Source organism: Aythya marila, assembly GCF_965140915.1.
Source record: "Aythya marila genome assembly, chromosome: 13".
NCBI lineage: Eukaryota > Metazoa > Chordata > Aves > Anseriformes > Anatidae > Aythya > Aythya marila.
The window spans coordinates 20,180,184-20,193,058 of NC_139054.1; the positions used below are offsets into that span (position 1 = coordinate 20,180,184).

General features: G+C 35.0%; 1 protein-coding gene across 3 annotated transcripts in view; it reads left to right on the forward strand.

Moving 5' to 3' along the window:
- THOC2 (THO complex subunit 2) overlaps positions 1 to 12,875 on the forward strand; it is a 53,653-nt gene that overhangs the window by 27,906 nt on the left and 12,872 nt on the right. For all 3 annotated transcript variants that reach the window (XM_082770769.1, XM_082770770.1, XM_082770771.1), the window contains 11 exons: positions 1,563 to 1,647; positions 2,421 to 2,514; positions 2,962 to 3,042; positions 3,298 to 3,394; positions 5,201 to 5,318; positions 6,122 to 6,301; positions 6,880 to 7,044; positions 7,370 to 7,645; positions 8,554 to 8,695; positions 10,797 to 10,954; positions 12,314 to 12,442. In XM_082770769.1, the coding sequence (XP_082626895.1) occupies positions 1,563 to 1,647; positions 2,421 to 2,514; positions 2,962 to 3,042; positions 3,298 to 3,394; positions 5,201 to 5,318; positions 6,122 to 6,301; positions 6,880 to 7,044; positions 7,370 to 7,645; positions 8,554 to 8,695; positions 10,797 to 10,954; positions 12,314 to 12,442 (1,525 nt within the window). The remainder of the gene's footprint in view (positions 1 to 1,562; positions 1,648 to 2,420; positions 2,515 to 2,961; positions 3,043 to 3,297; positions 3,395 to 5,200; positions 5,319 to 6,121; positions 6,302 to 6,879; positions 7,045 to 7,369; positions 7,646 to 8,553; positions 8,696 to 10,796; positions 10,955 to 12,313; positions 12,443 to 12,875) is intronic.

Below are 12,875 nucleotides of genomic sequence, written 5' to 3' on the forward strand. Positions count from 1 at the left end.
CATATACATTCCTTTTCTAATGACTCAATTTCATTGATGATCCTTGTTTGTAAAATATTTAATGTAGTGTGCTTAAAAACTGTAAAATAAGTAGTGAAATGGACTAATTTGTCACCCATAAGGGTATTTCATCTGCAAAATGACCCATAAAATGTTTTTAAAAAAATTTCCATGCATATGCTGCTGTCGATGAACTGCTTTGCTTATGGGAATGTCTGAGCGCAACAAATTTTCTCTACATATGGAGGCTCTTTAATCCCAACAGACTGAAAAGTCTTGTCTCAGTTTCTTTCTCTGTAGTTTTCATAGTAGAGCTGTAAATTGAATTAAATGGAAAGGTTTGTTTTCATATTAAATTGTTTGAAGTTGCATGAAGATTTACTTCAAACGTGACATCTCAGGGATATGGATTCTCTTTGTATAGCTTGGGCTAAAAGCAAACGTTTTCTTTAATGACAAGACAGTAATTGCTACCTGGGCAAGACAGAATAATTGTTACTGACTAAGAGACTTTAGTCTTGCAGATGTGAAATCTAGATAGGGTTATGATTCTCTTTTCTGACCTGGAGCATAGCTAGAGAAGACTGGAAATTTTGTTCCTTCTTGTACAGTGGATTTCTATTGGGCAGGTGAGCCACACTGCTGGCAGTTCAGATTGCTATGAAAAGCCAATAAAACTAAGGCACAATTGTTTGTGTATGATCGTTTTGGCCAAACTCTTTAAAGGTGTTATCCAATTTAAAGTATTGTTCCTTTTCCAGGTAGAGAATTGAGACAGGAAACTGAGATAATTTGGAAGTTTGAAGTACAATTTCCATAGAACAAATGTAGTTCTCAAAAACCGTGCTACATACCAAAATCTCTGCAGATTCAGTTACAATGGGTTTCTTCATGTTGGAGCTGTTCGTGGAAGATGTGTACAGAATAAAGACCACTTTGAAAATTTTGACAGAGTACTAGAAGTTGTGATAGTGTTGTACTGTTGTGATCACTGAGGCAGAAATGGTGCTTAAACATCTGTGGGGTGTGAACTGGAGACAAGTGAAGCTGAAATTGCTGAGGTGTTGCCTTTCTATTTCAATATTGATGTGTACAATTTACTCTCGTGTATCAGCCTCAGATTTAGTGTTAAGCTTTTATCTTTATTAAGGAATGATGTGGAAGGTGTTGGGGGTTTTTTTGTTTTCAATAAATAGGGCAATGAATGCTAAGTGACTAATCTGTGGCTAATTTAAATTTGCATGAGAAGCTAACAGTAAGGGCTATTTTTGTAAGCTGTATCTGTCCTGCTGACAACTTCAAAATGCAAGGTGCTCAAACTTGAAACTAGAATTCAGTCCATAGCAACACGGGGGCAATAGGTTTGTTTTTATTTTCTACGCATTCTAGGACTATAGGCTTCAGATTCCTAGAGGAATAATATTTCTATGTTTAGATTTCTTAAAAGTGCATCTTCTGGTGAGGATTTAATCACTGCAGCTAATAAAGCTCTTCATTGAATCTAGCCTGTTCTAATATTCTTTTAACTTATCCATTGCAATAAAAAAAGTTCTCTTTTACAGGCGTCTAACTAAGGAAAATGTGAAACCCTCTGGAAGACAAATTGGAAAGCTCAGTCACAGCAATCCTACGATTTTATTTGATTATGTATGTAGTTACATGTGTCTTAAAGACTCTTTTATCTGAACTCTAGATATTTGAGCATTGGAAAGCACCTGTGGTCTTAATGAGAAGGCAGTTCTATTTTCAATTTTTTTACTTTTCTGATGCAAATTTTAAAGTGTGATAGTCTTTGTTTCTATAGTACAGCAAATTGAGATATTAAATGTTGACAATAGCTCTTAACTAAAACTGCACTGAAATTTTCATTGCTTCTGTATATGAGTGAAATACTTAAGACAGCTGAGGTAGGTCTGAGGTACACAGATGTGCTGATGAGGTTATTCAGGAATGATGCATCAGATTATTTATCTACCAGTTATTTATAAGCTTAAGTATTAATTGTTTGTATTTAAGTATTGAAGTTTGTGTATAAATCATGTAGCAAAGAGCATTCTAAAATTTGATTAATACAGTTTGTGTTGTTTCATGAATTATTTTTTTTTGGTAGTCTTAAAATAGCAGTAAGTTTCTATTGCTGCTTTCAAGCTCTAGGATTTTGAGAGGTCTTAGAAAAAACAAAATCAGTGAAATGTTTTTGTGATTTTTACTTTCTGATGGATTAAAAGTTAAAATTGTCTAATTTTAAAGAAAATGCTAATAGAGAATTCTTTTTTAGAATTTAGAGATGCTTTGTCTCGTATTTTTAAGTATTTTGAGTAGGTTTTGAAGATGAGTGTCATTAAATGGTTTTGGTTTATTATGTGAAAGAAGGTATGCTGTTTGTTTTCCAGCTCAATGTGTCTTTTTCGAATTTTCAGATCTTATCACAAATACAAAAATACGATAACTTAATAACACCAGTTGTTGATTCACTGAAATACCTCACTTCACTGAATTACGATGTCTTGGCATGTATCCTTTTATGTAAATTAATACATCTGGTACTGATTCAGTTGCAGTTGTAGATGAATTAAATCTTTGTCAGTAAATACTGTTTGGTTGCTGCTTTTTTCTGGAAATTTTAGTGAAGTTTTGGAATACACTTTTATACTTACAGGGTTACAGAATACTTTCTAATTGCTCTTCACTAATTTCATACTCTGAAAATTATACTTTGATTTACTGTTTTTGCACTGTTCTTGAAGGCACAGCAAACCTGTAAATAATGGGTTAAAGATCTTAAGTCACCTTTTTCACGATTTTTTTTTCCCACCAGAACTATATTTTAGTCGATCCCTTGTATCATGCTTGCTGTACTTGTATATCATATACATTACAAATTGTGGAGCTGAAAAAAATGTCTGTATAGCTTTTCTTTTGACAAAATGAAAACAAATATTCTCTTTAACTCCACTAAAGACTGTATCATTGAAGCACTGGCAAATCCCGAGAAGGAGAGAATGAAGCATGACGACACTACTATTTCAAGCTGGCTTCAGAGTTAGTATTTTTATTACATTAACATTTAATACTTCACTGTCACTATAATCTGCTATGCTGTTGATCATTGTGATTAGTCTTTCACTTGAATCTGCCAGCTATTTTTTTTGAACGGAAAGCTGGCAAGTTTAATCAATGGAAAAATATTTTTATTTGTATTACAAAAAATTATATATATGCATTAAGCAAATACACATAGAACATCAGCAATGTATAACAAGATCCATTCACAGCTTCTGCTTCTCTTTGCTTTAGGTCTGGCTAGCTTTTGTGGTGCCGTTTTCAGGAAATACCCAATTGAACTTGCTGGCCTACTTCAATATGTAGCCAACCAACTGAAAGCTGGGAAGAGGCAAGTCTTGCACAACTGATCTTCATATAGTCCATTTTCACAATGTCTTTTTTGGATGTTTCTTCTGCTGATATATAGCACTCAATTAGTAGTTACTCTAGTAGTAGTAATGCTCCATTTATATTACCAGAAATGTTAAGAAATTTCAGTAGAAAAAATAATACGTTTGCCGGATTTTTCCAGTAATTGTATAGCTGTGCTGTGTTACTATTTGAAGCACTGGTCTTTTATCTGTAACTTATTTTAATAGTTTTCTTGCCTAACCAGGCAAAAAAAAAAAGCCCTCCTGGTCTGCAATACTGTTGTAGAAATTATTGTACATTTAAAAAAAAGGGAAAATCAAAACCAGCTATGATATAGAAGGATGTGATTGTTCAGACTTCAGATTTTTCTTTCCTGTAATGTCTTGTCTGTAGGGATCTTTAAAGATTTTTATAGTGTTTTAAATACTTTGATTTATGTAATGACTGTTCAACTGCTTCTTGGTATATCTATATTAATCAGTCAAATTTTATTAAGGTTTGCAATTTGAGTCTTCCTTTATGTTCTTCTGTCCTTCTGCCATCATCACTTAGTATTACTGCTTCCTTATCTAACTTTAATGGATTATTTTTCATTGCATAGGTGAATATTGACTTATATTCTATTATGAATCCCCATATGCTTACTGAAAGACAGCAGGAGATAACGCAGCATGTTATTTTAGGGTATTTATATCGAGAACTCTAGTTTTTTCCTTTCCCTGCAAAGTAGATGCTTTTTCTCGTGTTTCCCTGTCCCCAATTTGTTTTGTGTTCTGATGGTGATACAATCACATTGAGCTACAGAAGGAGGGTAAGTAGTATTTCTTGTCTTTACCAAGACTTATATATTAAGACTAAGTATTTAAAAAACAAACACAAACCCAGAATATTAAAAAAAAAATACGTATTTATATATTAGTACTTCTGACATTAGAAATAAAATGGATTTACCACTGTGACCAGTTCCATAGGACTGCAGTATCCAAGTGTTTGGATTAGAGTATATGCAGGTATTGCACAGTTCCTTAACAGAACATGTATTTTTACTTGTTTCTCCAGCTATAAACAGTATAAATTATTTAAATACACAACTTTAAGACTGCATGGGTCAATGCATTTTTTCTAAGTAGGTCACAAATTTCAGAAGATAAAAAATACTGCTTATTTGAGTTATTCTGATATACCTGAACTGTACTTCTGTTGAGGATTAGTCATCGTCCTTAGAATTCTTAGCATGGAATGAAGCCTGGTTGCTGGAGGGCATAATTATTGGAGTGTTTTGTATTTTCTTGTCTTAAATATGTGTTTCCTGTGTTCCACGTCAGCTCCATTGACTAATTGTGCCAATAAATTTCAAAATCCGTGTCATGTTGTAGAAATTTGAAAAAGAAAAATATCTGTGAATTCCATGTTCACAGTAGGTGAAACGATATAGATACAGTATGAAGCATGTAAAACAACAGAAAGAGAACAATGCATTTTTGAGTAATCTGTTGATACTTAAAGCTAATAGGACTACACTCAATATTTTCAAAAACAATTAAATCCCTTTTTCTTAAGGGACTGTAAAATTCAGCTCTTGAATGTTTGTGCTGCTTTAAAATAACTTCTAACCTGAGTAGATAAATCTTTGTGTGCTCATCATGCTTTTTCCCCACAAAAAACAATTAAGATGTCATTTAGATTAACATGCATCATATAGTTGCTTTCTACTGTGTATTGAATGTCACAGCTTCCATTTCTTAAGCAATTTTTCTTGTTTTTATTCCACTTTTCTGTGCAGCTTTGATTTGCTTATTTTAAAAGAGGTAGTACAAAAAATGGCAGGGATAGAAATTACAGAAGAAATGACGATGGAGCAATTGGAAGCCATGACTGGTGGAGAACAACTAAAAGCCGAGGTGTGTTCATGTTAGGTTTAATTAATAATAGCTGTTGCTTGTTAATAGTGTTCCTGAAGACTCTTGATTGATGATCTCTGGCAGTATAGCTGAGAAAGGTGTTACTGCCTTTGTCTCAGACCTTCCTTCTCCATTGAGCTTACAGACCTTGCAGACAGGCAGCCAAGATAAAGTATACACAAGCCTTAGTTGCTGTCCTTCACAGCATCCCTGTATTAATGAAAGCAGCCTTCATTGTCTGCTGTTACAAGACAGACTGCAAATTACAGCAGCCAGTGAGCTTGTATGTTGTGCAGTCCTGCTGTTTTAGCCCAGTTCTGAGTGTGGCAACTCCCTGTTGAGTGGAGTAGTATCTTAAGCCATCTTAATGGTTCAAGCTGTTGCAACCTCGGCTTCGAAGACCCCATTGAGTCTGACCTAGACTCAACTCCCTAGGCAGATTAATATCTAGAATAAGAAATAAATTCTGAAGCTTCTGAATTGAATAATAGCCGTATTGAATCATAGGAGACAAACCTAGGTCTGCAACGATCTGCTCAAAGATGCTGTGTCATGATGCCTATGACAAAATGGCATTTACTGTGTAGAAAACTAACAGCATGCAAGACATGTTTATGTTTGTTTCTTATTCCAATACTATATTACATCCTGCAATGCAGGATCCAGGGAGAATTTTTTATTGACACACAAGAAATTGTATCAATGTTAATTCACCAGTAATTTCATGATCAGAAGCATGTATGGTTTAAATTTGTAATTTGCTGTTTCCAAATTTAGGCAACTTTTTTTCCTGTACTGTGCAGGGTGGATACTTTGGCCAAATCAGGAATACAAAAAAATCCTCTCAGAGATTGAAAGACGCATTATTGGACCATGACCTTGCCCTTCCACTTTGCCTGCTTATGGCTCAGCAGAGAAATGGTGTGATCTTTCAAGAGGGAGGGGAAAAACATCTGAAGCTGGTGGGAAAACTGTATGACCAGGTAAGTTAAAAACATTTATAAGCCTTTTCTTTGGTAACCTCTAGTGTGTCAGCATTTTGTATCAGCACAATATATAAGAATTTTCAAAATTTGCAGTGATTTCATCATTATAACACTCTAATGCCAACATAATTTATTTAATTTTTTAATCTTTCTGAGTGAAAGATTGAAGTGTCCTTTGTCATAGAAAAACACTATAACCTACTTTAAAATGTAAGTCCTTACTTCCTGTCTTATTTTGTTAGAGGGATTTTTTTTTTTTTTTAAGAATCAGCCTGATTCCTTTGCTGCCTTAGGCAGTGGGAATGAGTTTCATTCTAGTAGAACAGAATGCTCTTACAGATCTGCTGACTCTTGTAAGGCTTTCCTTTAGGTGCAGAAAGAGTTGAGTCAGCATTGAGTGATAGAAGTATGTAGCATGGAAAGTTAAGCTCTTCCCCCATGAGAAACTCCTTGGTGTAATATGTGGTGTTAATCCTTGAAAAAGAAAAAGCAACCAAAAAAGCAAACAGACTTTCAAGACCTCCCTAGATTCATTTCCAAACAAAATCAAATTATTCTTTGTGTCTCTCACATAGTGCCATGACACCCTGGTACAATTTGGTGGGTTTCTAGCATCCAATCTAAGCACAGAGGATTACATTAAGCGAGTGCCTTCAATTGACGTTCTCTGTAATGAATTTCACACACCTCACGATGCTGCGTTTTTTCTCTCGAGACCTATGTATGCACACCATATTTCAGTAAGTAAAGTGCTTTTTAATTTGCTGTTAGAGAGGCTATTCTACATTTTATTACTATGTGTTAGGTTCCTGTGAAAGTTTGCTAAATAAAATATGCAGAAGCCTTATGAGGAATTATTTCTGTAAGAACAGATAAGTTGAAAGATGGTAACTTCACTGAAGAATGATAAATCCAGTAAAGGTCCAGTATGATATTCTTCACTTCTTTATGCACATAAATAAAATCTCTTATGTAAATCTTTCTTACATAGAAGAGCTTTTGTGAAGTTGAATGATTTTTGTGTACAGAGATTACAAATATTTACATTTTTGTTTCTATCCACAGTCCAAGTATGATGAACTAAAAAAAGCTGAAAAAGGAAATAAACAGCAGCACAAGGTTCACAAATACATTACATCATGTGAGCTGGTAATGGCACCTGTTCATGATGCTGTGATTTCTCTGCACCTTCCCAAGGTCTGGGATGATATCAGTCCTCAGTTCTATGCTACGTTCTGGTCTTTGACAATGTATGACCTTGCTGTCCCACATAGTAGCTATGACAGAGAAGTCAATAAACTTAAAGTCCAGATGAAAGCCATAGATGACAATCAGGAAATGGTATGTTTTGTACATTTTTATGCTTGTTTAACCTTGAAAGACTTTTTTCATGAAATGCTATATTGAGACTTTTTAATGACTAATCCCGTATATAAACAAAGAACAGTCTGTTTACTGATACTGTTTCCACCTTGGGTAGTGTTGGATATTAGTTTTTGTAGCAAATACAAAATTAAAAGTTATATAAAAGTTTCTGCATGCATGTGTCAGGGCTAAGGAGGAGGGTGTTATTTGCTTGTGATGGTACCATTATTGATTGTCTGCCAGCAGGGACAAAACTTTTCCTGGAACTGCAAGTTATGCATGCATGTTATAATTTGTGATCTAAATTTTACTTTCTTCCATGGAGTAAGGTAGACTGCGTGGAGATGTGTGGGCTTTTTTTTTTTTTTTAAGATAAAAATCTCTGAAAAATCAACTACTGATTTGCAGTAAATGACAGGATATTGAAGTACCATATTGAGTTAAATCATTTAACTGTTGTTTCATCTATTTTATGTAAATAGATTTTTATGTTAAGCTTACCAAAGTGTAAACTTAATTCTGAGTAAGTTGGTCCATTTGGAGAGCTTTATTTTCACCTGACTCACCATTCTGATTTCTCAGTCATCTAATTTGACTCTTCCATATAATTTCCATTTAAAAACACACGAGTGGCTCGACTGAGTGAAAATTACTGGAAAAATCAGTCTTCTGGAAAACAATCATTGACACCTGTATATGTAGTTTAGGTGATCACTTTTGTCACTAGCTATCCAGTGTTCATAAATAAAATCAGGTGATTGTTAGAGCAGAACATTACTTAGTGAAACAGCTTTTTCACATTTTTTAGCACTACCAGGAATGTCATTGTTCTGTCTACAGCAAGTGTTAGTATAATATTAGATGAGTTTATTGATGTTTTATAGCCTCCAAATAAAAAGAAAAAAGAAAAAGAACGTTGCACAGCTCTTCAAGACAAGCTCCTTGAAGAGGAGAAGAAGCAGTTGGAGCATGTGCAAAGGGTTCTACAGAGACTGAAACTGGAGAAGGATAACTGGCTTCTGGCAAGTAAGTGTGTGTGGGGGACATGTGACACGTTCTGGATATTTTTGTAGTCAGCACTGCCCCTAGAACTGAAAGCTTAGCTTGCACTAGTACTCTAAATGTTGACTTTTAAAAGCTGATCTCTCTTTATGTTGAGGTCTGCCAGCAAGATAAACTTGTAGTTAGAATGTAGTATCTTTGTGTCCTTGCAAATGCTGAGTAGACGGTTTCAAGGAAGATATTTATTTCTTGCAACGTCAAGATGTCTTTTAATTTTGTGGTGGCTTAGAAAATATGAGCTGGACTGACTAGGTGTGATAGTATAGCTACAAGATGGTTTGCAGGTCAGTTTCTGCAGGTAGAATTCTACAGACTTAGTTGTATTGCACGGAATAGGAATGTGAACTCCCAATGATTTGAGTTAACTAACTTTGAGTGCTGTGTTTAAGAACAATGTCACTATTTGCCCAACAATATATATCCTATTCCGATGACAAGATAAATATTGCGCCAGTCTACTGGCAACATCAGATAAAACACCACCTGAATGTTTCATAAGGAGGCAGAACAAACTTATTTCTCTGAGAGCACTTTGGTAATGTTTCTTAAGGATGAGGAAATTACTAGTATGATTAACCCCAAATGTTTTCTGGTCATTTTTCTTCTCTGGAGGAACTTTTTATTTTTAAGCAAAAATGGTTGTCTGTCTGTCCCAAGGAGCCCAAGGATCCAGTGGAAAAGTATTTTATTGTCTAACTCATGCCAGATACACCTAAGCGATATAATAAGGAACTGTTGACGGTTAAATCAAGAGAGATTCTTTTGTATAAATATTTAATGTAGTGGTACAGAGAACTAATCAGCTATGTAAAATTGCTAGTTGAAAAATTACTACCTGACTGTGGCTTGGTCTAGAGTTGACTGCTACATTTGTCGATTTAAGGAAGTACCCAAAAGCATGTAGAAAATGGCACATGTAGATACCGTGTATGTATATATAAACAGGTACTCTTAAAGCTAATGACTTCTGGGAGGGTAGATGTATACCTTATTGTTGGCTCTTGATTGCTCAAGATTCAGCTGCAAGTTGTTTTCTGAGATTAAGTGTGAGGATAGATAATTTATTTCAGTGTGGAAACTATATTGAAAAAAGGTATTTGTAATTGTGCTATATGAGGAAATTGAACAATACATACGCTGTAGTACTATCACTTTTCTTATTGACATTTGAAATTGTGTTTGTTTCAAGACTGACTCTTGTAGACACGTCTGATACAGTGGTTACATCACTAACATTAATTTTGGCAGAATAACTAGACTTTTGTAGTTCTAATAATTAAACTAGCTATTCTGCTGTGGCTGCTTGCTTAACTTGCAGTTAGATTAAAATTTATAGCTCATAGAACAATCAATTGTGACTTGTGATTTTTATTGAAAAAGCATCAAAGGTACTAAAATTTAATAAAATCAACTTTTTGTTTAGTTCCATAAAAGCTGACAGTTCTTTCTGAACAAGCTTTATTCCATGAGCACCACAGAATTGAAGCACGTAATTTCTGGTTGTTAATGACTTTGGTTGTTATGATTTGTTACCAACATGCGAAAACTTTGTCACGGTGAGGGTGACGGAGCGCTGGAACAGGCTGCCCAGGCAGGTTGTGGAGTCTCCTTCTCTGGAGATGCTCAAGGCCCATCTGGACACCTACCTGGACAGCCTGCTCTAAGGAGCCTGCTTTGGCAGGGGGGTTGGACCTGATGATCTTTCGAGGTCCCTTAAAACTCCTTCAATTCTGTGATTCTGTGACTTTGGTGCTCTGCAGCCTGTGCAGGATCACAGCATAGTGACATCAGTTGCCCTTACAAAGATCATGACTACTCTTCCTCTGAAGGCATTCTTTTGCAGTCTTCAGTCTTCCATATGTTTATTTTCAGAAGATCTGCTGTAACAGCTTTTCTACCCTTTCACATGTTCATCAAACAGTTAAAACTTTTTTCTGAGTAGTGTTGAAGATTTAGATATTTAGAGAATATGGATGTGCAATACTGAATTTACTGGGAAGAGTAGTTGTGCTAACCCATTAATCTACTGTTTTTCTTCCTTTTTCTCTCAATTTCATTTTTGAAGAGTCTACCAAAAATGAGACTATCACAAAATTTTTGCAGTTATGTATATTTCCTCGCTGCATTTTTTCGGCAATCGATGCAGTTTATTGTGCTCACTTTGTAGAACTGGTGCATCAGCAAAAAACACCCAACTTCTCCACACTTCTCTGCTATGATAGAGTAAGTAGCTAGAACTTCGTGTATGTGTATATATATATTTGTTATAAGTATATATTTTTGTTACAAGTATGAAAGACTAGAGTCCCACCTGTCTTCCAAAAGAGATCTCAACAAAATCTTTACTTTCATTTAATTCCAAAATCTATGTGAAAATCAGAAGTTTATCTTTGTGTTTCCTATTCTACAAACAAAGCTTTACTAGTGCTTCAGAAGATTTTCAATACATTTTGTTCCTGGTTTATCTTAACGAATCTAGACTTTCAGAGCAAAGTCATTAGTCAAACACGTTGCATACATTTTGCAGTCTTGCATTGATCTGCATTTCTACAGCCTTGTCCAACCTTCCTCTTTGAGCTCTGTGGCCATGCTGTTGCAGCTTTATTAAGCTTGCCCCATGAAGTAGTATCCTTAAGAGCCTTCTGACAGACCCTCGTGACGGACATGGGAGTAATTTGTATCACTGCTGAAACATAGGAATACAATGCCATAGGGAGCACTTCTGATAGCCACAGTAGCCTGACTCTCTTGAGTCAAGCAGGATGTTCAGAGGAGGTACTTGTTCAGACATTTTTCACAGTTCATGTAGCCATTTTTTTTCACTTGTAGAGAAAAAAGGTGGTGAATTTAAATGGGTTAATCTTGCAGGATGCATTCAGCTCCAGTGGTACCAGCTGACTCTACTGTTTGCAGATATCAGAACCTTTCTGGCATTTTGTGCTGTTAAGAAGCCAGATAATTAAGCTAGTGCATCTGTGTATTTACAATAGATTGGACTATGAGCTTTGATTAAGAGGATTTCTATGGGGCTGTATAGTAAAAGACTGGTGAAGATAACTTTTTTTTTATATGAGCATTCAATTAAAAATTCTGTTTCTATTTGAGTTGAGACTTGAAGTTGGGATCAGCTCTGATGTCATGGGTCCAAAAGAGCATTCTTATTCTGCTTGTGTTCTGTGTGTTTATTTTTTGCCTGTTCAACTCAATTAACAGTTTGAAACCAACACAGTTCCATGTCAGTGAAGACACACTTTCCATGTGGAAAACTGTATCAGTAGCAGATGCATGCAGAGCTTAAACTCTGGACTAAGTATAAAGGTCTAATAATTAATTAAAATCTTGGGGGGAAAAAAAATAGAATACTTGATAAGCATCTGTAGGCAAACCTACCTTTAATTTCTGAGTAGAACGTAATTTGGTTCAATCAAATAGCCATGGTTTCCAGATATTTCTGTAATATTTCTGTTATTTGACCTCCTTTATATTTAGGAAACAACAGTGGATTAAATGAGGGGAATTTGAATTTCTTGATGGTTCTTACTCCTTTGTAATTCAGTAACTTTTCATTGCTACTATTTGCAGGTTTTCTCTGATATTATATATACAGTAGCAAGTTGCACTGAAAATGAAGCTAGTAGATATGGCAGGTTTTTATGCTGTATGCTGGAGACTGTAACTAGATGGCACAGTGACAGAGTCATATATGAAAAGGTATGTAAAGTTACTAAAACGTTTTCACTTGTGAAAAGAGTTATATAACAATCACTTCTATAATTTGGCCCAATAAAAATGGATTTAGTGAAATCATTAACTTGCTTTAAAAACATTGAACAAAAAAACGTATTCTGATGGCCTCATGTAAGAACAGTTTCTGTAATTAATGTCACAAAGTTATTTTTGTGTAGTGTCAAAAGTGAAGTTCCAACTTTCTCAAAGCCTGTCTTGAATGTAGGTAGCATATGGAAAACATCATAATATTTCTTACAAAAGCTAGTTAAAGTCCAAGTAACTCTTTCCCTTGCCTACAAGTAAAGCTTCAACATAAATAAGCTTTTTTAAAAAAAGTATGCAAGCCTTGTAAAAAGTTTCTTCACGTCTTTAGCGGAATCAATAATCAAGAGCTCCAGTTATATTAACTTCTGCA